Source organism: Oryctolagus cuniculus, chromosome 18 (genome assembly GCF_051225735.1).
Source record: "Oryctolagus cuniculus isolate XC-2025 breed Fujian yellow rabbit chromosome 18, ASM5122573v1, whole genome shotgun sequence".
NCBI lineage: Eukaryota > Metazoa > Chordata > Mammalia > Lagomorpha > Leporidae > Oryctolagus > Oryctolagus cuniculus.
The window spans coordinates 78,315,715-78,342,449 of record NC_142884.1 but is presented as its reverse complement, the minus strand read 5'-3'; the positions used below and the strand labels follow the sequence as shown (position 1 = coordinate 78,342,449).

Here is a 26,735-nt window from a genome sequence, read left to right as displayed (position 1 = left end):
CATAACAAGACCGCATATTCTAACTTATCACAAGGTAATCATTAAACTCAGCAGCAATTTCTTCTAATTTATTCTATTCAATTCCTAATGGAAACAAAAATACTGAATTACGTATACAAGACAGATTCAGTTCTGATAACTAAAAAACAAGAACAAAACCAGCAGTGAAAAACTGGAATTCAAGAAGCCCACAGAAGCCCAGCATTCACACAACAGCAAGTGCGGGCTTGTTTCTCCCTCACTGTCCGGTCAGCTTCCCCTTCTGCTCAGAGTGGGGTTCTGCGGCCCACAGGCCCCCAGAGTGCGGAGAAGCCGCCCCCGCTCCGATACTGCGGCGTCCCGCGCTCATCTGCACCTTTAAACACAGCCTGGCCCTGACTCCCAGACGCAGCCCACGAAGCAGCTCCACCACGGGTGGGCCCCATGCCCACTCTGCCCCCAGCTCCCCAGGGCTCCTGTCTGACGCGTCCTGCAGAACCCGAGCCACCTGTCCCCAGTGCCCTCCACGGGCCTCCACCCTCCAGCCTCGCTCTCCCTGCCTCCCAGGACCTCCTCCTCTGAGCTGGCCGTCTGCCCGAGCTCCCTCGTCCTACGCACGCTGCAGCCACACTGGGCTCTCTTCTTCTCTCTCACTGGGCTGCACATTTATGGAAACCTACCTTATGGACACCTGCTACAGCCCCTCACCAGACCTGCCCACCCCACCACCCTTCAGCTTCTCTCCTCCCGCCAGCACGCTCTGCTAGGCACTGCCCTCACAGCAGCCCGGCCGGCCCTCTCCTGGAGTCTCGCAGCCTGGTGCTGAGGTGTGCATACCACCTCTAGCCCCACTGCTGACGGAGGCACGATCGTCCAGGCACACCTGGGTCCTCGCAGGCAGGGCCTACAGCTGCTCTGCTTCTGCCGTGATCCAACACCTGGCCCGGTCTCTGGCATACGACACGGCCTCAGTGGGCTTCCCACACTAGTCAGCCCAGCCAACGCCGCCCCTCCCCCCCCCCCGCACCCAATCTGCCCAACCAAAGCTGCCGCCAGAGCTGGACCAGTGTCCCACAGCACAGCCACCCTTGTCACACGCTTTCCCCCAGAGGACTCCCAGGAGGCCGGCTGTCGGCCACCTCCAAGGACTCACCTCACTGTCCTGCGTGATCTGCACCTGCTCCCCTTGAGGCACCTGGGCGATGTGGAGGTGACCCTGTGGGATCCACAGCAAGAGAAGACACCAAGAAGCATCAGAAGAAAAACAAGAACAAAGGACACAGCGATGTTTTCTGGAAGGTTCTGGATTACCTGCTCCAGAACGACAGCAGACCCCAGGGAGTGCAAGGTGGGGTGGGGTCCCAGCTTCCGGGACCCTAGGGAGTGCAAGGTGGGCTGGGGTCCCAGCTTCCGGGACCCTAGGGAGTGCAAGGTGGGGTGGGGTCCCAGCTTCCGGGACCCTAGGGAGTGCAAGGTGGGCTGGGGCCCCAGCTTCCGGGACCCTAGGGAGTGCAAGGTGGGGTGGGGTCCCAGCTTCCGGGACCCTAGGGAGTGCAAGGTGGGCTGGGGCCCCAGCTTCCGGGACCCTAGGGAGTGCAAGGTGGGGTGGGGTCCCAGCTTCCGGGACCCTAGGGAGTGCAAGGTGGGCTGGGGTCCCAGCTTCCGGGACCCTAGGGAGTGCAAGGTGGGCTGGGGTCCCAGCTTCCGGGACCCTAGGGAGTGCAAGGTGGGGTGGGGTCCCAGCTTCCGGGACCCTAGGGAGTGCAAGGTGGGCTGGGGTCCCAGCTCTGGGACCGCCTCTCTAAGACCCAACAGACACGCTCCACAGCGACTCCTACAGGAGCGACGGGCAAGGACGAGTGCAGATCTTCAGATGTCACTGAACAAGTCAAGGCCAGAGCGTGACTCCAGAGAATCAGGGTGACAAGTCTTCTTCTAAGTCACACTTTCTACTGGGTGCGACAACAAACCCAGGGGAACCCCAGAGTTGGGGCCCTCACGGGCAGGGACAGGGCAGGGCTGCGTGTGCTGCTTTGGGGCCCTCACGGGCAGGGACAGGGCAGGGCTGCGTGTGCTGCTTTGGGGCCCTCACGGGCAGGGACAGGGACAGGACAGGGCAGGGCTGCGTGTGCTGCTTTGGGGCCCTCACGGGCAGGGACAGGGACAGGGCAGGGCTGCGTGTGCAGCCACACTGACAGCGGGTCAGGCAAGCTCTTCAAATCAGAGGACACTCACACGAGTGTCTGAGTAACTCGAGCAAACACTAATAAGGAATCAAAGAGCCCAGCTAAGACGATTTATGTTGTACTGACACAGCCAGATCATCCCTGTAAACTAGATGAAAATGAAACGAAGACTCACATCTTACTTAAAATTCTTGAAGTTGGTTGAAATGGACCTCAAAGTACTGTAGAATGTTCTACTGCTTACACTTTCCTACGTGTATGTAAACTCTGTGTCAGAGTTATCTACTCTGGGATTCTTTCAAAGAACTTTCCTACTGACAAGAGGAGAGTCACTGCCTTTGTGAATGTCGATTAAATTTAATAAGCCCATTAAATTCCTGACTCATAACTGCTCCACCTCCTAGGGAAGAGGGGAAAAAGCCACGGAAAAGCGCTACACAGCGTCTCAGGAAGCGCCTGTCCCGCAAGCAGGTGCAGGAGGCAGTGCCTGCAGGGACAAGGGGTCAGCGGCGCAGCAGAGGCGCCTGTGCTGGTCAGCCCCGCTCCAAGAGGCACAAGGATGCCCCCGCCCCCCAGCACCTCTGGCTCCCAGTGAGGGTGCCCGAGAACGCTACCCCCCACTCCTTGCAGCCTGCACACTGGGACCCGGGGACCGCTGTCAGCGGAGGATCTGCTGCGCCGACTAGAGGGCAGGCCCCGCGTCTGCCCGCACAGGGGGAAGGCAGGTGCGTGGCCTCCCTGGGGCAGTCACACTGATCCAGCCCACGGGAGACAGCGCAGACACAAAGGCCGCCGCCTCCCGCAGAGCCGGGAGGAAATCACTTTCTCTTCCCTCAGGGCACTCAAGCAGCCTCTACTGAGCTTCCGAACAGAAACACAGATGGGGCCTCTCAGGGCAGGAGGCCCTGCAGGGCGGGGACAAGCACAGGGGGCCGAGCACCGGCTGCTGCCCTTGCATCACAAGGCCCCTCCCCCACGCTCACAGCCTCGGGTACTTCCACCTCCCCCAGACGACCGCATGCTCCAGAAACTCAGTGAAAGCCGGCGGTCCCCACGGCAACCCCACCACCCGGCCCCGGCCAGCCCCGGCGCATCAGCGGGAAGGTACATACTACTTGGACCTGTCCGTCCTCTCCGATCTGGTGGATCTGCACCTGCTGGGCATTCGCCAGGGCGTAGTGCAGGGCCTGCGGCTGTGGCTGCGGGAGCTCGCTGGCGGCCGGCGGGGAGCCCATCATGGTGTCTGTGGGAGCAGGACACAGGCGTCAGAGAACAGCACATCCCGCTCGCCCTTGTCCCCAGACCCGTCCCCGTCACGTCCTCCCTTCTGTCGGGATCAGCAACAGTAAGCCGCAGTGCCTGAGAGCCTGCACACTGGGTGACTGTCGTCACAAACCCTCCCTCCACTTTCCAAGAACTTCGGAAATGAAGGCAGTTTCTTGGGATGCACCTGCAAAAATGAGAAGGACTAAAGCTGAGAGCAAGCCTGTTCCACTCCAGCAGTAAGTAAGCTTTCTCCATGGAATTTTTTTTTTTTTAACAGGTAGAGTGGATAGTGAGAGAGAGACGGGGAGAAAGGTCTTCCTTTTGCCGTTGGTTCACCCTCCAATGGTCACCACGGCTGGCGCGCTGCGGCCAGCGCACCGTGCTGATCCGAAGGCAGGAGCCAGGTACTTCTGGTCTCCCATGGGGTACAGGGCCCAAGCACTTGGGCCATCCTCCACTGCACTCCCTGGCCACCGCAGAGAGCTGGCCTGGAAGAGGGGCAACCGGGAAAGAATCCCAACCGGGACTAGAATCTGGTGTGCCGGCGCCGCTAGGCGGAGGATTAGCCTACCGAGCCGCGGCGCCGGCCTCCATGGATAATTTAACTGGGGAAATGTCACCCCAATGTAGCGAAGGGACTTTCCAAGAATTCGATTTCTCTGTTTAACTGAGTTATTACTTTAGATGCATGGTTTTTTTTTTTTTTTTGTTTTTGTTTTTTTTGGGGACAGGCAGAGTTAGACAGTGAGAGAGAGAGAGAGAGAGAGAGAGAAAGAGAAAGGTCTTCCTTCCGTTGGTTCACCCCCCAAATGGCAGCCACGGCCAGTGCGCTGCAGCCGATCCAAAGCCAGGAGCCAGGTGCTTCCTCCTGGTCTCCCATGGGGTGCAGGGCCCAACCACTTGGGCCATCCTCTACTGCCTTCCCGGGCCACAGCAGAGAGCTGGCCTGGAAGAGGAGCAACCAGGACAGAACCGGCACCCCGACCGGGACTAGAACCCAGGGTGCTGGCACCACAGGTGGAGGATTAGCCTAGTGAGCCGCGGCGCCGGCCAGTAGCTAATTATTTTTTAAGTATTACTTATTTTATTTGAAAGGCAAAGTCAGAGAGAACAGATGCAGAGAGAGGGAGAGGTATTCTACCCAAGCTGGAGCTACACCAATCCGAAGACAGGAGCCAGGAGCTTCTGGGTCTCCCATGGAGATGGCAGGGGCCCAAGGACTCCAGCCACCTTCTACTGCTTTCCCAGGCCATAGCATGGAGCTGGATCAGAAGTAGAGCAGCTGGGACTCGAACCAGCAGCCATGTGGGATGCTGGCACTGCAGGCAGTAGCTTTACTCACTACGCCACAGTGCTGGCCCCTTCAGTAGTTAATTCTAAGCATCAAACTGCTACGGTTTATAGATTCCACTGAGTACATTTTTTTTTTTTAAAGATCTATCCATTTTACTAGAAAGTCAGAGTTACACAGAGAGAGAAGGAGAGGCAGAGAGAGAGAGAGAGAGAGAGAGAGAGAGGGGTCTTCCATCCGCTGGTTCACTCCCCAGCTGGCCAGAACGGCCGGAGCTGCGCTGATCCGAAGCCAGGAGCCACGAGCAGTGGGTGCAGGGACCCAAGTGCTTGGGCCATCTCCACTGATTTCCCAGCCATAGCAGAGAGCTGGATCGGAAGTGGAGCAGCCGGGACTAGAACTGGCACCCATATGGGATGCCAGCAGTTCTACCTGCTACACCACAGCGCTGGCCCCACATTTTTAAAACTATTATAATAATAACAAAACGTTAATATTTGAAAGATGCTAGCAATTATATTTTTTTCGATTACTTCAAACCGCATGAATGCTGCTGGGTGTAAACGTCCTTAAAGGTTGAACTTGAATACGTGCTGGGGAGAAGAGAGCTCGGGACACTCCCCCGAGAGGGTCTGAGAGCCAAATGCTGACAGTCGCCCCACTAGCTAACAAGAACCAGGCGACGGAGGCTCCCAAGTAATTTCTGTTGCAATGTTAATAAAAATCACCTCACTCCATCTGCCCCTATGAGACCCTTCAACTTCCTCATCTGCCCCTGCAAGACCCTTTAACTTGCTAATAATCTGGACTGGAATACCTCGCAGCTCCTGCTCACCACGGATGCTGGCAACAATTCAGCCTGGGCTGTGCTCGCCCAGCTGCTGAAATAAGCCACTGCGTTACCAGGGCGCGTGCAGGGAGAGGGCAGAAGGCACAGCACGGCAGTCAGCCCTCGCTTCTCACCCCAGAGCAAACTCGCTGCTTCGCCTCTCCTACGTCGCCTTGCTATGCTGTGGTCTCCATCTCAGACCACAATGTTAACAGTCTCTGGAATCCTGGCTTGTTAATCCCACACAGGAGCTCCTTCTCTGACAGCTCTCTGGTCCCAGGTCACATTTGCAGGGGATTCTGGACACTGTGGATCTCACTCTGCTCAGCGAATCTGGATTTTGCTGTCTTTCTTTGGAAGTTTTATACCTGGTGGGGGAGCGTGAGCCCTCCAAGGCTGAGTGGGGGCTCGGCTTCCACTCGGGGGACACTTTGCTTCCTCAGTAAGCGTGGTCTCCTGCTGGCCAGATCCCAGGTCTCTGGAGCACAGCTGGGAAAGTCTGCACCGCCCTCAGCCCAGGGCAGCGCAGAGCCCCATGCCCAGGTGTGCCCTCTTCTCTCCAAGTCTGTGCAGCAGAACCCTGTGCACTCCGGAGTCTCCCACAAACCTCGTTCCTCACAAGAACCCCGCTCGGGGGCCAGTGCTGTGGTGCAGTCGATACAGCCACTAGCCGTAACAGGTTACCCCACATCCATGCCGGTTCCGAGTCCCGGCTGCTCCACTTGCGATCCAGCTCCCTGCTGTGGCCTGGGAAAGCAGTAGAAGATGGCCCAAGTGCTGGGACCCCTACACCCACGTGGGACACCTGGAAGACGCTCCTGGCTCCTGGCTTCGGCCTGACCACTGTGGTCATCTAGGGGGTGAACCAGCACGTGGAGGATCTTTCTGTCTCTCCCTCTCTTTCTGTAACTCTTTCAAATAAATAAATCAAGCTTAAAAAACAAAAAAACAAGAATTCCACTCCACAACTCCTGGCTGTCCCCACCCCCTGCACTATGGTCTCCTGCGTGTATGACGCAGCTGCGGCCTGCCTGGGACGTCTCACACCGCGTGCAGAGGCCAGCCGGCGCCTCCTTGAGCGAGCCCGGGCGAGGCAGGGTCGGCCCCCTTCCCCCTCGAGCGGTCACCGTCCTGTGCTGCCGGCTCCCCAGTCTGAGGCAGCTGCCTCGGAGCCTCGCCCAGATTTCTACGAGGACAGAATGCAACCTGGTCCCTGCCCTGCATCAAGCCTGAAGGCATTTTGAAAAACCGTAAAACCAGTGCAGTGTTTACTGGAAATAATCCAGAAGCTCCAGTAAGACATAAAGAAAAAAATTTAAATTGCAAGGCCATCAGCTGAGACTGTCCGTGACGCCACATGCAGCACGCGTCCCCCATGACTGCATCTCTCCCGTCTGTGCCAGGGCACGGCAGCTAGGGCACCGGTGCCACAGCAGGAGCTGCCGCCCTGCACGCAATCGCCAGGTGTTCAGTCGCACCCGAGGGCTGCCCCTCTGCATTCCACACACACTGCCTGTCGGCAACTACGAGGTCCAGCCTCCTCACCAAGGGCTGCTTTCATCAACAGCAGACGCTTGAAACAACTGCCCAGGGTGGGGCAGGGGGCAATGTGTGTGGCCACCACCCTGCCTCCCACCCTCAGGACCCCTGGCCACAGCTCGGGGCCAAGTATCCAAAAACTTCCCAAACAACTGGGGGGCGAGAGTCTCCTGGGACTGGCTCAGAAAGAACAGACGCCGAGCGCCGCAGGCGGTCTGGTTGTCCGGTGCAGGCCGCGGAGCGGAGCTCAGCAACAGGCCCACGCACAGAGGGGCCTCGCCCGCTGCCACCCACACACTCTGACCCCAGCCCAGCGGGAGACTGCCACCCACACACTCTGACCCCAGCCCAGCGGGAGACTGCCACCCACACACTCTGACCCCAGCCCAGCGGGAGACTGCCACCCACACACTCTGACCCCAGGCCAGCGGGAGACTGCCACCCACACACTCTGACCCCAGCCCCAGCGGGAGACTGCCACCCACACACTCTGACCCCAGCCCAGCGGGAGACTGCCACCCACACACTCTGACCCCAGCCCCAGCGGGAGACTGCCACCCACACACTCTGACCCCAGCCCAGCGGGAGAACTGTTTCCATTTAAAAATTTGTTCAGATTCTTGGAGTCACGGGGCGGAAGGCAGTGCTGAAGTCCGGGTGCCCTTCTAGCCAACGCGCCCCTGGGAGAGAGAGGCCTGCAGCAGTGTGCGCGGGGAAGGCTGGAGGGCTCCTCCCACGACCTGTGGTCCTGGCACTGAGGCCAGGAACGCAAGTGAGGGTTCACCCCTTGCCCTCCGCGACAGTCACCTCGCAGGGAGCAGTCACGGCCACTCGCTCAGGGGTCAGAGCAGCAGGGGAGGTGCAGAGTCAGCAGCCGCTGGACGCAGCACCCACCCTGGTCTGGACCAGAGCCCCCCTGGGCCACAGAACCACAGAAGTCCCCTGTGACCTCAGGAGCCCCCAGGAGGCCGCTGCTTCTCCTTCCTCAGGCAGAGGTCTCACCCCAGGACCAGCAGGCGGGAGACCGCCCGCTCTCTGAACAGCGGCCCAGCCCACGTGTGGAGGCAGCACCAGGGCGCAGCACCTGGACAGCGCCCACACGGCACGCACCGTGGCCCGGGCGCCTGCTCCGGCGGCCGCAGAGCCTACCTGAGGCACTGTAGGAGGAGGAGGACGGCGTTCTCCGCGAGAAGCTCTTGACGGCCAGGCTCTGGCCGCGCTGTTTCCGCCGCCACGCTGTCCGGCATTTGGAGTCGATGCTCTGCTTGATCCGGTACCAGTCAGATTCCGTGATCCCAAACTTGTAGAAGAGGTGACCTGAAAGGACAGCCCCGCAGAAGCTGTGAGAGCCCTGCGCCACGAGCGGCATCAACAGCGCCCGCGTCCTGGACACCCGCCCCTCGCCCCTCAGGGCTGGCTGGGCCCCTCTCCTGGAAAATCCCATACGCGAGGAAAGTGCCGCCCACTCAGTCCTGGACACCCGCCCCTCGCCCCTCAGGGCTGGGCCCCTCTCCTGGAAAATCCCATACGCGAGGAAAGTGCCGCCCACTCAGTCAACGATCTTCCAAGATCGGATACACACACCGAGGAAACAGTCAGGTCTTTCCCCATCGCTTTAAGTAACTGTCACCGAAGTGCTCCCCAACACCACAAGGCCCAGGGTCCTCGCGAGGCCTTCACCCCACTCCTACCTGTGCCCTGACTTCAAAAACAGCACTCAAGTCCCAGACGTCTAGGGAGGAATGCAGGACCCCAACAATTCAGTCACATCTGGGTTTCCATGACGCTGCCCCTCGGCCCTGGCTCACTCAGGCTCGCTCGGGCCTCTGGCAATCCCTTCACGCCACGGCTCCGCCAGCGTGCCGGGAGCCCTGCCTTCCCCACGCACATGCACCCCCACCCTGGCGCTGGAAGCCTCCAGATCCTGTTCCGCCTGCTTTCTCAGCACAGTGATTACCGTGCAGCATGTACAGAATTTGCATATGCGCGTGTTTCCACTTTGTCTCCTGCACAAGCACAGGAAATTCGCTTTTTCACCCGGGGGTGTCAAACCCCCCCACCCCCCCCCGCACGAGGCAGGTGCTCGGAGACAGCAGCCCAGACTTGAAGACCTCCTGCAGCACAGCGGGGCGTGGGGCACACCACTGCTTCTGGTCCCGGGTGCTCTGCGCACCTGCCCAGGAGGCGGCGCATGTGGGCTTGCAGCTTCCCCGTACTGCATCTTGCACACGCAGAGAATCACACGTGTTAACCCCTGAGCACCCACAAGGGCTCAGGACATGGCCAACAGCACAGAGTCCCCTCTCTCAGTGACCAGGGGACAGCAGACCAGGGCAGCACTGCGGAGCAGGTGTCAGACTGGAGCTGATGCCCCTCAGGCCCTGCCCACTTTCACGGTCACAAGGCTGCAGGCTCTGGCGGGCACATACCAACGGGCCTGTGGTGGCTTTGGCTTTAGGTGCCTCACGATGGCCCTGGCTTGTTATCAACTTCAACCAGAGGGGCGCCCACCGCTGACCGCGGTCACGACAGAACTCAGCCATCAGAACCACGCACAGCGCGGCAGAGAGAGGGAGCCCACCGCTGACCGCGGTCACGACAGAACTCAGCCATCAGAACCACGCACAGCGCGGCAGAGAGAGGGAGCCCACCGCTGACCGCGGTCACGACAGAACTCAGCCATCAGAACCACGCACAGCGCGGCAGAGAGGCCCACCATGGACCACGGTCACAACAGGCCCCCCAGACTAAAAACGGTGTTTGCTACACTGTGAAAACATCTTACTTGGAACACTCTTGGATAAAAAGAAAAATCGTCAAAGCCACCACTCATTCTTTTCATATTTTTGCATGTACGGAAAAAAATTTTAAAGTACCCCTAGGGATTAATAACATTATACAAATTTTTAAAAATTTGTTAACAGAAACTAAAACACACAGAGGTTATAGATATAAGAAACAGGCAAAAATATTAGTAAATTTGAATTTGTAAAAATCAAGCAGCCAGTTTAAAACCTGGCTTATATCCTTTAAAGAAAAAATGTCTATTTATTTAGTTACACATGATCCATTTTTAAATTCTCCTTGAACATCATGTTACATAATTCCTTCCCGCAGCAACCCAGAGCTCCCACTGGAGGGTGAGCCGCCCGAATCTCAGCCAAGACAAACCAACCGATGCATCAGCAGCAGGCCCCCCGCCGGAAGAGCTGCGGGTTGGAAAGGCAGGCGTGCGTGCCCCGAGAGCTGCACAGGCGGCTTCACGCTCTGCCCTCAGAAACCGCACCGCACGGGGCCAGCCTGGACGTCGGGGAGGGACCTGGACACTGCAGCCCGGGCACGGCCCCGAGTCACCGCTTCCTCCGCCCTCACAAAGCTTCCTTCCGCTCCTCTCCCGAGAACCTCAGCCGAGCAACCTCAGCTCGGCCAGTGGAGCAGGAAAAGCCTTATCATGACGTGGAAGACTGCCCCGAACCTCACGGGCAATGGACAGCTGCCTGGCACTCCAGCTCGCGTGTTACTTAATCAGCAGAAGAAAGTCTGGAAACAAGGTCCAGTGTTGAAGCAAAATCAAAGGGAAAAGCTGGGCTTCCCAGAGCCCACCCACCTGGAGGAGAAGCGGCTGATGCACTGCGGCCCCTCCTCCGCCCCGAGAGCCCCGAGCCCAAGCAGAGAGCACACGCGTGTCCCTGCCCCACACTCAGGGGCCTCCCCTGGTTCCACGGCCATGATGGACCTTCCGCCAGCAGACACAGCAGACCCTTTAGGCAAACTGAAATCTACAGCAGCTGCCGGGGCACAGAGAACCGGAGCCATCAACCTCTAGCCAACAAGCAACTGACTCCCAGGGACAGTGTCCATCTCACCTGGACAGCAGAGGCCCAGGCTGCCCTCACCTACCCCCCCACCTTTTTTTTAAATTTATTTGACAGAGTTACAGACAGTGAGAGAAACAGAAAGGTCACCCTTCCGTTGGTTCACCCCCCAAATGGCCGCTATGGCTGGCACTGTGCCAATCCGAAGCCAGGAGCCAGGTGCTTCCTCCTGGTCTCACATGCAGGTGCAGGGCCCAAGCACTTGGGCCATCCTGCACTGCCCTCCCGGGCCACAGCAGAGCTGAACTGGAAGAGGAGCAGCTGGGACTAGAACCCGGTGCCCGTATGGGATGCTGGCACCGCAGGCGGAGGATTAACCAAGTGAGCCACAGCGCCGGCCCCTCACCTCCCTTCTTGACGAGCTGCCCAGCAACCCCGAGAGCTGAAAGGATTCTCCCCAGCCCCCAGAACGCCCCCTCCATTGGCATCGGTGCCTCAAATCACAAAAACAGATTCCCAGCTCTCATTAATGAGCCTCCCAGAGGAGCGGCCAAAGAGGAGGAACAGAGCTCACGATCTCAGAGCTTGGTGGGTGGCAGGAGGTTTATCAGCCACAGAGAATGAAACCCCACGGCTGGATGTCATCTCAAGTTCGAGGGCAAAGCCAGCAGAAAGCTCAGTGCCAACAATTTACTTCTTGAAATTACAGACTTGATAGCAACTGGCCAGGGAAGCGGAAGGAATCTGTCCTCCGTGGCCAAGCACTCCACGGCAGCGGGGCAGCACAGCCGGCCGACACTCCACCCGCGCCGCCCAGTCACAGCCACTTCCCGGGAGGGGAGCCCACAGCCCTCAGGAGCAACCTCCAGTCCCTCCGTCCCTGGTCTGTAAGAGACCCTTGGGGCCAGTGCTGTGGTGAGTGGGTAAAGCTACTACCTGGAGCGCCAGCACCCCATTATGGGCGCTGGTTCGTGCTCCCTACTAGCGGCCTGGGAAAGCAGCATAAAATGACCAACGTGGGAGACGTCGAAGAAGCTTCTGGCCTGGGCCTGGCCTGGCCCAGCCCCAGCCCCAGCCATGGAGGCCATTTGGGGAGCAAACCTGCAGGTAGAAGAGACCTCTTTTTCCCTTTGTCATTCTGCCTTTCAAACAAACAAATAACCTTTAGGGCGAGCGAGCCTGATGGGTACGGCACAGCGGCCAGCTTCCCTTCTCTGACACCAGCCCAAGTGACAGATGCACCCATCGAATGTGTTGGCCCACAGTGGCTAAACACGAGGACTTCAGGAAGTCCACAGAAGAGAACAGAACTAAGAGCTAAGTTCACTGTAACGCACAAAGCGCCACAACCCACGCGGAATTTCTCCAGGATGCCCCAGGCAGGCGGAGGTGTGCGTGGAGCAGCGTGTGGTGTGTGAGCTCGGGGAACCCTGGCCTGAGTACTGCTCGAACGGTGTCCCCACAACCATGGCCTTCCCAGGACCTCAGGAGTGACCTTCCTTGGCACTGACGGCTCTGCAGATGGGATTAATTTAGTTCAGATGAGGTCATAGCTGAGTACAGTGGGGCTGAAACCCAATGTGGCTGGAATCCACACAGGCAAGGAGAGCGACCACAACACAGTCGCTCAGGGAGACAACAGCCACGTGACGGAGGCAGGCACGAGTGACGCTGCCCTGGGCAGGGACGCTGACCTCGGCTGTCCACCACCAGAAGCTGGCAGAGGGCAAGGCTCTCAGAGGGCGTACGGCCCTACCAACACCCACATCTCGGACCTGGGGCCTCTGACCTGTGAGAGCGCAGATGCCCGGTTGGACGGCCCCGTCACTGGTCCTGGGTTACAGCAGCCTCAGGAAGCCAGCACGTCCTGTGAGACGCGGCTGGGCAGGAAGTGGACCTGCTCTCAGTGGGGAGTGTGGGCGAGGCCGCAGTCAGCCGGGAAGCGTGCGCCCTCGTGGACGACAAAAAAAGAAATGGCTCTGGCCCTGCCACGCAGCGCTGCGTCCGTGGGCTTTCTGGGTGTGTGCACTCATCCCATCTGCCCCACAGTGCCGGGAGAGCGCACGGGGATCACGCGTCACCTCCACACTCCTCAGAGGGGCCTGCAGAGACCCGGGGCTGTCCGTGCTGACCGGCATGTTCCCTTGGGAGCACCTGACTCTCCTGCAGTGCAGGCAGAGGCCGTGTGATCCTCCCGCAAAGACCTTAACCAAGCCCCTGTGCTCGGTCCGCCGTCCCAGTGCTGAGAACTCCCAGGTCTGCAAAGCACAGCAAGGCGCAGCTTCCGCAGAGCACTCCCAGACCGCTGCCCCCAGTGCGGGGCCCAGGAACCCTGGGAACCCCAAACAGTCAGGTTCCGAAAGGCACGTGTCTCCCCTCTCCCTTTCAACAGACTCTCGTGCCCTCATCGCCACAGGAGATGCTCAGATGTCCCGCCTATGTGCTTCAAAACACGGACTTTGTCTCCGGAACAAGAAGGGCAGCAAAGGCAGAAACCTGAACCAGGGTCTCTCGGGACGGCGCCGCACTGGGCCGCAGGCGCGCAGCAGGGCTGCAACCGCTCCCGCAACGGGCATCCCTGTGGTGTCCTGAAGACACCAGAGACCGTGGTGAAGCCCATTCTGCTCTCGCAGCTCTGCAAGCTGAGCCCAGGAGTCAGTTCATGCATTTGTTTTGGTTTTTGAGCACATCAGCAGTAAGAATTAAACTGGGCCAAAGGGAAAGGAGGTCAAGAAATCCGAACATTTCAACAGCTCCATGGGAACACTGGCAACAGCACACCGCTTCCAAGGCCTCCCGGCGAGGGAAGCGAGCCTGTGTGTGGCAGGCAGCACCATCTCTCACCCCACGGCAGCACTGGTGGCGCTGTCCAGCGATGGGCCCAGAGATCACGGGGTTAAAGCCAGGACCCCTGTCTCCCCCTGCCGCTTCCTCCTGCACGGCTGCTGAGGGAGCTGGGAGGGCTGAGCACAGGACCAGGCCAGAGGCTGCTGGCCCAGTGAGGCCCCACATGGCAGCCACAGGTACCCCCGGGCACTTCTCTCCCCACCAGATGAAGACCGGGAATGCTCGTGACAGACACAGACACGGTTCTTCGGAATTCCCTGCCTCTCGGAGCTGGCCTGCGCAGCTCTCTGCTCAGTAAGGAGACAGCAGCCACATCCACACTAAGGGAAGTCACAGCCCCAGCCTGCTGCCCTGCACTACTGGTGGTAAAGTCTGTGATGCCGTGAACACAGAGCCACGGGTCAGCTCCACTGCATCCCATCAGCCCGCCCCTTCCTGCAGCCCGGCCTGCCCTCTACGGCGGCCTTCCTCTGACAATGGGGCCACAGGGCCGGCTCCCAGGGAACAAACCTGGGATCTCAGCTCTGTGTCTTCATGCCTACAGACACGCCCAGATGTCGACATTCCGAGTCAGGAACGCCTCCCTCAGAAGGGAGGCTGCAGGCTTCCCAGCAAGTGGGGAGCTACCTGCAAGCCGGGAGCACCCCGGCTGCGGCTGCGAGCCTCGGCCCCACGCGCTCCTTGCGGAGTCTCCTGCAACAAGACTCCGGGCCCACCCAGAGGCTCCTGCCAAAAGCACACACAACGCCCCCGACGTGGCCTTTAACACAACACAGCCATCCTGCCTACAACCCAGAGGTTGCCGGGCAGACAACGGGCTGCGCCCCTGGCTCACAGCGACGCTGGTCAAGTTTCCAGCTCCTATCAAGCCAAGCCTCGCTCCTCTTTCCAGAATCCCTGCTCAACAATCCCAGCCTCGGTCGGCCCGCAGCAACAGCCGCTCCAGTCTCCAGGAGGCCTGGCCGGCAGCCCTTCGTGGTTCTCACCTCTGCTTCTGACACCAGCACCCACTGGGCCTCTGTGCCATGCCGAGCTCCTTGTGCACAGGGAAGGCGTGGCTGCCCCGGAGGGGACTTCTCACAGAACGCAGGCCAGCAGGACACCACCTCTGGGTCAGTGGTCTCAGGCCCAGCCGGAAGCTGAGGGAGGCAGTCCAGCTGACCGTGGCTGCACAGGGTGCTGGCAGCCTGCAGAGCACAGGCAGCCGCGGCAGCCGAAGCCAGCAGGGCGGGCTTGGCAGACCCCATGCTCCACGCAGCACCTGGCACACCCAGTGCAATCCCGACACGAGCAGACTCGGAGGTCAGGGTGGGCGGGACCCACCAGGACCCGGCCCCTCCTGTCTGGTCATGGAATCCCAGGCCCCAGCATCCTTCTGCTGTGGGCACCTCCCTCTCAGGCCCGTGCTGCAAAATGGTGCCCTGGAAGCCCACACAGCTCCCTCCGCGATGGCGGTGTGACCAGGGCGCGCAGCTGTGCACACTGGGACGGGGCCGTGGAGGCGCAGCCATGACTGCTGGCTGACACTGGGTGCTGCTCTCAGAGTGGAGCTGCACGGCCCTTGAGCAGCGTCTTGGACCCCAGCCGGAGGCAAGCCTGCACCACTGCTTCGCTGAGAGCCGTTGCCCGACCCGAGCACCCAGTGCAGCAGGCCCAGGCACGGTTCTTCCTAGGCCATCTGGGACAGGCGTCCCTGGGACAGACAGGAGCGGCCCCAAGCCCTGGGATGCTGAGCCGCCCTGCCCACATCACCTAAGCAGGGACCTGGGCTCTGACTCTCAGCGACTTCAATCAGAATGACACCCTCGGTCTCACCAAGTGTCGGCGTGACTGGTTCTGCCTGTTTACAGGAGCCGCTGACAACACAGGCCTCCTTCCCCTGGGCCATGGATGGGCACCAGAGGGCGCCTGAAAGGTGAGGGCTCCCTGCTGGACTGGCACCTGGGCATTCGCTCAACTGCAGCCCACCCAGAACTGTGTCCCCTGACAGCTGCCAGGCCCTCTGACTACAGCGTCCCCCTGACTCAGCCCACCATGCTCACAGCTCCCGGAGCCAGACGGACTGCGGCGTGCGTGGCCCGAGGGCGCTGAGGAGAGGCTCTGCACCTGCTGCCACCACTCTCCCGGTGCCATCACCAAGTGAGGAGGGATCTGAGCCAGTGCTGCCATCAGAGCGCACCGGCCGGTGTCCAGCACCACCTGGTGGGCCCACACGCTCAGGACGGAGGCACCAAGGGCCTAAGGCAGCCGGGCAGGGCCATCAGTGAGGGCTGGTCAGCGTGGTCAGCGGGCGGCGGGGGGCCTCGGCTCTTCTCCCTCTCTCTTCCTGAAGAGTAGCCTGAGGGGGGCCAGTGCTATGGCGGAGCAGGTCAAGCTGTCACCTGCAGCACGGGTATCCCACGTGAGCGCCGGTTCAAGTCCCGGCTGCTCCACTTCCGATCCAGCTCCCTGCTGTGGCCTGAGAAAGTAGAAGATGGCCCTAGTGCTTGGGCCTCTGCACCCACATGGGAGACCCAGAGGAAGCTCTTGGCTCCTGGCTTCGGCTCGGGTCAGCCCCGGTCACTGTGGCCATTTGGAGAATGAACTAGAGGATGGAAAACTCACCTCTCTGTCTCTCCCTCCCTCCGTCTCTCTGCCTTTCAAATAACTTAAAAAATGAATGCTAAAAAGAAAAGAAGACTAGTCTAAGGCTAAGTGAGGTAGGGCCTGGGTGCCTGGAGACACCTCCCGCAGGTCTTTCTCCTCACAGCCGCTGGAGGAAACGCCCGACCTGCGGCCACACAGGGCCAGCGTCCCCCGCAGCCCCGCAGCCCCGCAGCCCCGCAGCACACTTACAGCGGATGCCGTAGATGGTGAGCGGGTCGAGCTGCTTCTTGCCGTGCTTGCCCTGGCCCGAGAGGTTGGACACGGCCTGCACCTCGCGGTGGAAGAGGTAGTCGAGCAGCGTCAGCGCCATCTTCTCGGCCGTGCGGCAGTTGGTGCTGATGTGCAGCATGTCCGAGGGGATGATGGCGCAGCGCACCCGCATCTCGGGGTTGTTCTCGTCGCCCAGCCACGTGCCGTTGGGGTAATCCTCTGGAAGACAGGAGAGCTCTCGGTCAGTGGTGCCAGGCCGCCCGGGGGCTGCACTCACCGCGCCGCAGACGTCCCAGGAGCCAGCACCGGGGTGTGGCCCTCCCACAGGACAGACGATGACACCATTCCCAAGAGAGAGGCTGAGCTGCTCCTCCTGCATTGCAGGAAAAAGGTGGCGAAAGGCTGAGTCCCGCGTCCCCATGCTGCCCTCGAGGCTGGCGTGCACGGGAGCTAAGCTGCCTGCTGACCCAGCCCTCCCCACAGGCAAAGCGCCTGGCCCTCCACACACCTGACACACGCGTGGCTGCTGGCACAAACCCAGGGCGGCAGCTTTCATGGCACCTGGGCGGAAAGGCCTGGGCCTTACAGCACAGCCCAAGTTCACCATCAAGTTTAGCCCAGGTTCTCACAGCACCCCACCAGGGCAAACAGATGTTGACCACATTTCAGAACGTCTGCCTGCTCGAGGCCTGCCCACAAGCGGACAGGATCAGGGCAGCAGGCCACTCGAGAGCCTGTGGCCACAGGGAGCCCCTGTCCTTCACGGCTGAGGGTAAAGCTGCTCCCAAGCACACAGCACCACGTGCCTGTCTCCCCTGGAGTCCGCCACAACCAGGCAGACGGTGATATCTACCAACACCAGGCATCTGGAAGCCCAGGACCCGCTGTGGGCACGGGGGAGGGCACTGGTGGCCTGAGGCATCAGAGTGGGGGCGTGGCCGCCCTGCCACCCCGAGCCGCATCCCCAGCATGAGGAACAGTGGGTGGACGCAGCCCAACGCTCGGAGCCCCGGGAACGACTGCTGTGTTCGGAGCATTTTAGGAGGAACATGAACACAGGACAGGAGGCACTGAGTCTTAACCAAGGAGCCAACACCACATGGGGCCGGCGCTGTGGCGCAGCGGGTAAAGCTGCCTCTTGCAGTGCTGGTATCCCATGCAGACGCTGGTTCTAGTCCCGGCTGCTCTACTTCTGATCCAGCTCTCTGCTATGGCCTGGGGTAGCAGCAGAAGATGGCCCAAGTCCTTGGGCGCCTGCACCCACGTGGGAGCCCCAGAAGAAGCTCCTGGCTCCTGGCTTCAGACTGGCACAGCTCCGACCTTTGCAGCCAACTGGGGAGGAACCAGCAGATGGAAGACCTCTCTCTTTCTGCCTCTCCTCTCTCTGTGTAAGTCTTTCAAATAAATAAGTGAAATCTTAAAAAACAAACAAACAAAAAACAACGCAAATCAGGTCCAAGTCTCCCTGTGGTGGACGCTGACAGAATGTGATCCCGTCCAGCAGCAGTGACAGGAGCTCCCTGCTGCCCCCGCGTGGGGAGAACTTCCCGTCCCCCTCACGGTGAGCACCAGCTCACCACCATGCACACCACAGGGCCTGCAGTAACACCAGGCAGCACCAAAGGCAGTGGCGCTCCTTGCTCCATCACCAAGGTCATCCCGACGGGTGTCAGGCTGCACGCGGGGACTGGTGCGCACACACCCAATGTAGGGTAAGCACACCTGCAGCTCCGCGGGAGGTCACCCCGGCACCCAGCACCCGAGCCTGTCCCCACCCTCCTTCGCTCCTGGTCCTCCACAGACCTCCTTGTTTCAGCCAGGGCTCTCCGGCTCCTTCTCACTGGAATCTCCTTCGTCACCCAATAGGGCCCCCGACACTGTCCCTCCGGGAGGACCTGCTGCACCTCCCTCCACGCTGGGCCTCGAGCTCTGCATGACCACGCTGGGGCGGGCTCACCAGGGACCTCCTCTCTGGACTTGCTGTCGGCAGCGTAGCTCACCTTACTCCCCGGGAGCTGGAGATCTGCAGGTGCCTACTGCACTGAGCCGGGGCCACGGCTGCCCTTGCCCAGCCAGGATGACACAGGAGCCCGCACGCTCAGGGCCAGGCAGGAATCTGGCTCAAGGCAAGCAGTTCTCAACCCAGGCTGCTGGAGACCTTTGAAAAACATACCTGCACCAAGAACCAGGCCCACAACTCCGACGCTACCCGTCAAAGCTAGGCAGGCCTATCCTGAGTAGTTCCAGAAGCCCCGGTGCTTCCAATGTATCACCAGGCTGAGAAACACACTGGTGTCACGAGGAGCGAAGTGGTAAACGCATATTGTTAGCCAGGGACTTGAGGGCAGGGTTTCTGGGCCCGTTACCCCAGAGCAGCAGCAGGAAATGGGGTACTTTCTAGAAATGCGAGTTCTCAGGTCCAGCTCCACCCCACAAGCCAAAGGCTAGGAGGTGCAGCCAAGAGCACTCTGGTGCTTGCTGGCCTGTGCTGGCAGAGTCGTGGCGCACAAACCCGCCCTGCTCAGAGGATGGAGATGGCGCGTGTCCAGGTGGGCCTGCTGGGTACTAAGGCTGCTGAGCTCTGCTGGGCTCAGGGCAGAGGAAGGCACAGCTCTGTGCCCACAGCCCCACAGCCCCAGGCAGGATGAACTCGCAGCTCCCCACACCACAGCCCTGGTGCGCTGGTCCTCAGCGGGCCCTCACACACAAGAGGCGACCGCACTGTCGATCCAGGTCACAGGGCAAGCAAGGGCAGAGCGTGGATCCAAAGCAAGCGTGCAACCAGGACAGCTTCCTCCTGCTGGAGTGATCCGGGCATTTCCAACGTCTCCTCCTAAAAAGCTGCTGGAAGGGGGGGGGGGGTGTTCTTGGGAGGGACGCTACGGTGCGCTGGGCCAGATCAATGCTGGGGACCTCACGTGCCCAGTGCAGTGCAGTGCAGTGCCAGCCGCGCCACTGGGGCTCCAGCTCCCTGGAGAACGGCACTGCTGTGCCCTGCATGGGAGGCCTGGATGGAGCGCCTGGCTCCTGGGCTCAGCCTGGTCCAGCCCTGGCATCGTGGACACTTGGGGGGTGAACCAGTGGACGGAAGACTGATTTGTCTCTCTGTGTGTGTATGTATAACTCTTCCTTCTAGTAGATGAACCTCAATATTTGAAGAACATGAAAGGGGTGGTCTATGAGCGACTCCTGATGCAATGTGCTGACCCCTCAGCTCTCCGCGTGCTCACAATTCCCTACACGGGAGCGGGGGACTGAAGTGACAGTGAGCACTGCACGGCAGCCAGAGGGCAGGGACTCACTGGGTCCTGTTGGAAGGGACCGACCGAGACCACCAGCACGAACTCTCGCCTGCCTGCTTCCTACCACGCGCTCCTCCCCAGGGAGAGCCGACCCCCTCCTCGTCCTGTGAACAGCAGGGATGTGGTCAGGTGGACGAGGTGGACGAGGCCCACAGGCCACGGTGACTGACTGCAAGGGTGACAGGTTGCTGCCCCAGGAGCAGGGAAGCGTGCAGCGGCAGGGGACCAGGGCTCCACCGCATCCCCACGAGGCACAGCCAAACCCGCCTCCCTGAGGCTGCCATCCCCTGGGAATGCTCGCCCTGCCTCACCTCTGCCCTCTCCTGAACTCTGCTTCACGCTGGGGACAACAGAACACGTCATGGACACGTGAAACAAGGCTGAGCACCAGCCTCCAGCAATATTTGAGAAACCACCTTTCGGTAATTCGAAATGACACCTTACCGACACACACTGGTCTGATTTGGGCACCTGAAGCAACAGGAATAGTCGCTTTCTGTGAGAGTACAAGTCAATTACTAGAAAAATAAACGTGCTCCCTCGTCCAGCCACCTAAGGCCCACAGCACTGCGACTGGAACACGGCAGGTGCAGGCGACACCTCTGGCAGCCAGTGCACGTCCGTGCCGCAAAGCGCGCCTGCCTGCTGTGCGGGCTCCCGAGGAGGACCGGAGAAAGCCCAGAGCTGAGAGGGTGGCACGGCCAGCGGCCTGGCTCCAGGCTTCCTCCTCCAGAGAGGACAGAGGACAAGCATGCTCCACGGGGCTCCCTGGGCCCGGGCCCTTGGCCAAGTGTCACCATCAGAGGCACAGACAGCACCACAGTCCATCCTCGTCCCTGCCTCACGCTGGCCTGCACGGCCTGACTCGGGGCTGCTCTCCTCCGGGGAGACACAGGGCGGCCGAGCAGCCGGGACACTGCCTCCCTGCTCCTCCACGGCAGGCAGCCCAATCCCAGGGCAGCTGAAGAGGCGGCCAGACACAACTTGGGTACCATGGCGGCAAGAGGCCAGGGATGGACCGACCAGAAATCCCCAGTGCTCCAAGCACCACCTCACCCCAATCCAATGGAACGCACCTCCTGGGGCCTTCCCAGAGACAGGAAGCCCCACCCCCAGCGACTAGGCCAGCATCTCAGTGTCTGGGGTCCCACCTTCCGGCCGTGACACACTCCCAGCTCCCACCATGCTGCCCGCCTCCCACATTCCACCTGCCACCCTCCCAGGCTATGCCTGAGACTCCACGCACTCCAAACACGCCGCCGTGGAACGACTGACGACGCACTTCCATCTCCAAAGAAAGCAACACTCTGCCGTCCAGAGACTGCGCGCAACAGCAACCCTCACTTCAACTTAGCTGCCTTCCAGGCCAGCGTTCAGGAACAGTCGGGCTCATGAGCCGGCTCAGCTTACTTCGTCCACCCATGCTAACGCTAACTTTCATCTGGCTTCTGTAAAGCCCTGCCCAAGCTCTCCGTGACTCACAGAGGCCGCACACACACAATGGGAGAAACAGCTCCAACAACGGACCGTCCCAAAGAGTAAGTCCACGCAGAACCCACAAGCCGGGAGCTCAAAGGCCAGCACCCCGCCACCACGCAAGCTGGCGATCACAGGGCTCCCGGCTCAAGGTGCGCCCATGGAATCCTAACAGCAGTGAGTCGCTCCCCCACCCGTGGCAGAGTGTGAGAACTCCATGGCTGATACAGGACTCCCGGCATCATTACGCTGCCGCAACTGAACGGGGCTCAGAACTCAGTGCACATAAAGCCACATGTGTCCCAGCAGGCTGTCTCTGGCATCTGCTAGTGTGACGCCACTATAGACACCCCGAAAGAACCTGCCTTGGCGGGGCAGGGGGTGGGAGGGCCGTGGTGGCAGCGCTTGGCTGAGCTGCTGAGACACAGCTTGGGTCACCCATCTTCCACATGTAACTGCTGCGTTCAGGTCTTGGTGGAAGGAAGGAAGGAGAGGAGGAGGAAGGAGTGAATTATTTTTTTTTTTATTTTTTATTTTATTTTATTTTATTTTTTTTATTTTTGACAGGCAGAGTGGACAGTGAGAGAGAGAGACAGAGAGAAAGGTCTTCCTTTTGCCGTTGGTTCACCCTCCAATGGCCGCCGCGGCCGGCGCGCTGCGGCCGGCGCACCGCGCTGATCCGATGGCAGGAGCCAGGAGCCAGGTGCTTTTCCTGGTCTCCCATGGGGTGCAGGGCCCAAGCACCTGGGCCATCCTCCACTGCACTCCCTGGCCACAGCAGAGGGCTGGCTTGGAAGAGGGACAACCGGGACAGAATCCGGCGCCCCGACCGGGACTAGAACCCGGTGTGCCGGCGCCGCTAGGCGGAGGATTAGCCTAGTGAGCCGCGGCGCCGGCTGAAGGAGTGAATTATAAAACCTTCGTCCCTACCACCTACCGTGGAGCAGTGGCCATCTCATGGATGTCTGGGATGGGGGAGGGGGCAGATGGAAGGCCCCTGCCTGGACGACAACCCTGGGAACCGAGCAGCCTCCCAGCGGGGCCTCTTTCAACACAAACAAAGATGACACAAGCACCCGACACAGAACGTGAGAATTCCAGAAATCTCACACCGTCATTCCACAGATGACAAATCAGAGACAGCGCCTGAGAAATTACTCAATCCACTGTTTCTCTTGAGACAGTTTCTGGTACAGGGTTCTTAGATCAGCAATCCTATCAGAAAGATTTTGCCAGTAAACACTCAAGTATGCCTTAAAGTGGAAAGGCTGCTTAACCACCAACCAGGGCAGGGTCTGTGCCCCAGGCGGCTGTGCCGGGGCAGGGTCTGTGCCAGGGCAGAGTCTGTGCCCCGGGCGGCTGTGCCTGCGCTGGGGCCATGCAGCTCAGTGCCCTGGTGGCCGAGAGCAACGGAAGCCGTGGGGAGCCCCCTAGTCAGATCCTGCTCAGCACCCCGAGGCCACAGCTGAAACCGTGTGGGTCGCTGTCCTGTCTGCCCTCTCCCCACTATCAAACGTGATCAGAATCGCAGTGAGACAGCTCGCTTCACTAAGATGTTCTGTGGATCTCGGAAGCAGTAAGCAGGGGCGTTCACATGGCAGCAACACAAAACCAGCGTCCACTGAGACGCAGCAGGCTGCTCAGACGGGGCGTTCCTAGCCCGCAGGGCCGGGGAACAGACCACCACCAAACAGCCCAGTGAGCACTGCCTCCGTGAGGTCCAAGACAGCTCACGTCTCAGACGACCTGCACGGTCTGGAAGGCACGGATGCTTCCCCAGGTCACAGGGCGGCTCAGGGGGCGGGGGGGGGGGGGGGGGGGGGCGGGGACCGCATGCAGCTCTGAGCTCCTGGCTTTGGCCTGGACCAGCCCCAGCTGTTGCGGTTCTCTGAAAATGCAGGCACTTCAATACTCACACAAGAAAACAATCTGTGTCCTGGAAGCCAGGAAGGAACATGACGGCACCGACACACCTGCTGCCCACTAGCGCGGCCCTCGCTCACAGCCTCTGTCCAACAGACTACGGCCAAGCACAGGACACAAAGTGCCAACTGAAGCGCCCGGGTTTCTCTGGAGGCAATGACCAATCCAGAACTACATGGACGAGACAACTGCAAAGCCCTGCGAACTGACTAGAAACCATGGAATGAATGCTCTACAGTGGCTACTTCCAGGCCAGTGCTGGGCCGAGTGGTTAAGGCGCCTTTTGGGTTGGGAGACTTCCCCCCCCCCCCCCCCCCCCGGGACGAGTCTTTCCAGAAGAAAAACATTCTGCTCAACAGAAAACCCTGCGGGGCTGGCACTGTGGAGCAGCAGGTAAAGCTGCCGCCTGCAATGCCAGCATCCCAGGTGGGCACCAGTTTGAGGCCCGGCCACTCCACTTCTGATCCAATCTCTGCTATGACCTGGGACAGCAGTGGAGGATGGCCCAAGTCCTTGGCCCCCTGCACCCACGTGGGAGATCTGGAAGAAGGCCCTGGCTCCTGGCTTCAGATGGGCGCAACTCCAACTGTCGCAGCCGTCTGGGGGAGTGAACCAGCGGGTGGAAGACCTCTCTCTCCCTGACTCTCTGTAACTCTGCCTTTCAAATAAATAAATAACTCTTTCAAAAAAGTAATAAAGCCCTGTACTGTGCTTTTGGAAGAAGCAGCGGCTCACGGAGGGGGGCACAACGCCCACAGGTCTCACCAGCTAGCCACAGGCAGACTTCAGAACTCCAGCCTTTCCTCTCCTGCCATGCTGCAGTAACCCGGTTACCGTAGCTAAGCCCCTTAACAGAGCCACACGAAGGCCCCACGTGGCGTGAGGCCTCTCAAAGGCCCTGGCCACCCAAGGCCAGGCAGGAGGACACCGCAGCCCTCGCTGGAGAGAACGGGAGTCAGACGAAGTCCCACCCCTGCCTTCCAGCTACTGGTCAGAAGCTGCAGGACGACTGATGCCAGGAACCCAGCCCAGATCTGTCCCTCAGATCAGCGACACAGCTCGCAGACGCTGAATGCTGGTGAGGACAGCCCAGGGCTCTGCTGCCCGTCCTCAGGAAGCACCCAGAGCTTGAGCCAACAGGCCAAACAAACTGAAGAACACTACAGAAACCTGCACTACGTGGAGAGGTTTCTTCTCTGCAGTGGGGACAGTGAGGCACATGTGTCAACACAGAACAAGCCCAGGAGGCTGGAGGCCTCGCAACGGGGGTTACAGTCATTCCATCACCTCCATCCTCTGTGTTACGTTTCTAAAAGCAGAAGTCAAGCTGTCCCTCACCCCGACTGTCTTGGCTGATGGGCACCCACCTTCCGAGTTCAAGGTGATCAGGGTGACGTTGTTCCCGATGCTCTGACCCCCCGGCTGGCCGCAGGTGGACACAGAGTCGCTGGCCTCCGACCCACTCTCCCCGTCCTCATTGTGGCTGTCGTCTTGACCCGGCACCTTCACCACGATGGTGTTCTGCCGACGCCCAGGGACTGCGCTGTGGGAACAAACACGCCAGCCAGTGCTGTGAGAGGGGCAGGACCAGGCAAGCAGGGGTCAGCTCTGCTCACTGCCAGGCGTGGGTCCTGGCCTAGCACGGCGCTAACTGAGTCTGGACCGCACTGCTCTTCCTACAAAGTTAAGGTGGCCATCTAACGGGAGAGGACAGCCTGGGCTTAACGGAAATCAGACAAAAGGAAACGAAGGTAGGACGAAGCTACTTTCAGCACAAAAGAAAGAAAACCACAACTCACTGTGACTTGGCCTAGCACGTGCTGTCAGAGGCCATCCTGTCAGTGGGCGGAACTTGAGCGAGAGCATCTGCGCATTTTTTATGGGTGCACCAAAGGGAAGGCTGCAGGCCGAGGAAGCACACCACGGGCCCCGGGGAGCACAGGCCGCACCTGAGACACCCAGAGACGGCTGAGCCTCCGAAAAGCAACCTCACCCCCGTCACTCGCACCAGCAAAGTCCACTGCAGGGGCCAGAGATCCAGAGAACTCACAGGGCTGCCTCTTCACCAGGGCAGCTTCTGAACGTGCTCACCAAAGAAAACCAAAGGGCCGTCTGGAGGCCTGCAGAGGGCCCTCCCAACAGCCCCCGTGGGCCACGAAGCACCGAGATCCGGCACAGCAGACACGTCTCCCTGCCTGCCGTCGAACTGTGCGCAGCTCCGGCCGCCGGGGAGCCGCTGCCCTTGCACTCTCTGCACCTGCCTCCCCGAGAACTGCCCGGCTGAACTCCCCCTGCCACTCGGGTGCCCCTCCGAGTGAGCCTCCACCAGCAGACTGGCTCCTTCCTGCCTCTCACCCCCATATCAGGCCCCTGCGGTGCTCGCCCAGAGAGGCTACGACAACGAGAAACGGGACAAAGCTGGAGGAGGACCCATCTGCACACGAGCCTGAGAGAAAGTGGGCCAACGGGGAACCAAAGCGGCAGAGCCCTGGCAGGGGCCCGGGACGGGGGACGCCCGAACCGGGATGCTGGCACAGGGCCTCCTGCAGGGCCTTCACTCCACACACAGGGACAGCGACGTCTGTCCACTCCCACTTCTGACCAGAGTCCACCCAAAATGCCTCAAAAGAAAAAGGTGTGAGAAAAAACTGACCGCCTGCAAAGGTCTGCGTCACCGGCAGATGTGAGAGGAGACACCCAGGGGACTGGCACGCGGGCGGGAGTACAGACGCCTTCCCTGAGCGGGGATGCACAGCGACTTCCCTCCCTCACACACGTCTGCACCAGCACAGGGGCCCCGGCCGCCTGCCCTCTGCACCGCGGTGGATCAGGACACGGCCCTCGGCCTCGCCAGCTGCCCTGGGTGCTGCACTGGCCCTCCCCGACCGCCACCACCATGGACCACGTGCGGGGACAGTGCCCTGGCTGGGGACACTGTCTTCGTCTCAGTGGGGGAAGGTGGGGGTGCCGTGGCTACTGACTTGCTAACGACATTTTCCAGGGGGTCCGGCGCCCTGTTGCTCAAGGGGTCTTCCATCTTGGCTACAATGGCGTTCTGCCGGTCACTGTTGAGTATTACTGTAGTCTGGGGGACGGCGCTACGGAACAAAAGAATCACAAAGAAAAGAAGACCTTAACACAGCAACATTCACTTTAAGAGCACATGCGAGCAATTCAACACAGTCCACTCCCCCGACCTGCACGAAGGCAGTGAGGGAACCGACACCAGGCGAGACCGGGGTGGCGAGGACGGGGACGCTCTGGGGAGCTGGACTTCCCTGGGGGCTCCCAGTCGAGCTGAGGCTATCACAGCCCGCGTGGAGCAGAGGCTGGGCTGTCACAGGCAGGCCACGCGCGGCTCAGTCTGTCAGAGCAGTGGTGAACATCGCTCCTCGTCCCCCGGGCAGATCTGCACGCTCCTGCCTG

General features: G+C 60.4%; 1 protein-coding gene across 13 annotated transcripts in view; it reads right to left on the bottom strand.

Moving 5' to 3' along the window:
* The window catches only part of BANP (BTG3 associated nuclear protein), a 107,906-nt gene that overhangs the window by 25,964 nt on the left and 55,207 nt on the right, over positions 1-26,735 (bottom strand). For 4 of the 13 annotated variants that reach the window (XM_070062822.2, XM_070062824.2, XM_070062829.2 and 1 more), the window contains 6 exons: positions 26,291-26,407; positions 24,677-24,852; positions 16,588-16,827; positions 8,240-8,407; positions 3,278-3,408; positions 1,133-1,204 (listed from right to left, as the gene is read on the bottom strand). In XM_070062822.2, the coding sequence (XP_069918923.1) occupies positions 1,133-1,204; positions 3,278-3,408; positions 8,240-8,407; positions 16,588-16,827; positions 24,677-24,852; positions 26,291-26,407 (904 nt within the window). The remainder of the gene's footprint in view (positions 1-1,132; positions 1,205-3,277; positions 3,409-8,239; positions 8,408-16,587; positions 16,828-24,676; positions 24,853-26,290; positions 26,408-26,735) is intronic. The other 9 variants (XM_070062823.2, XM_070062825.2, XM_070062830.2 and 6 more) reach the window with 5 other exon arrangements.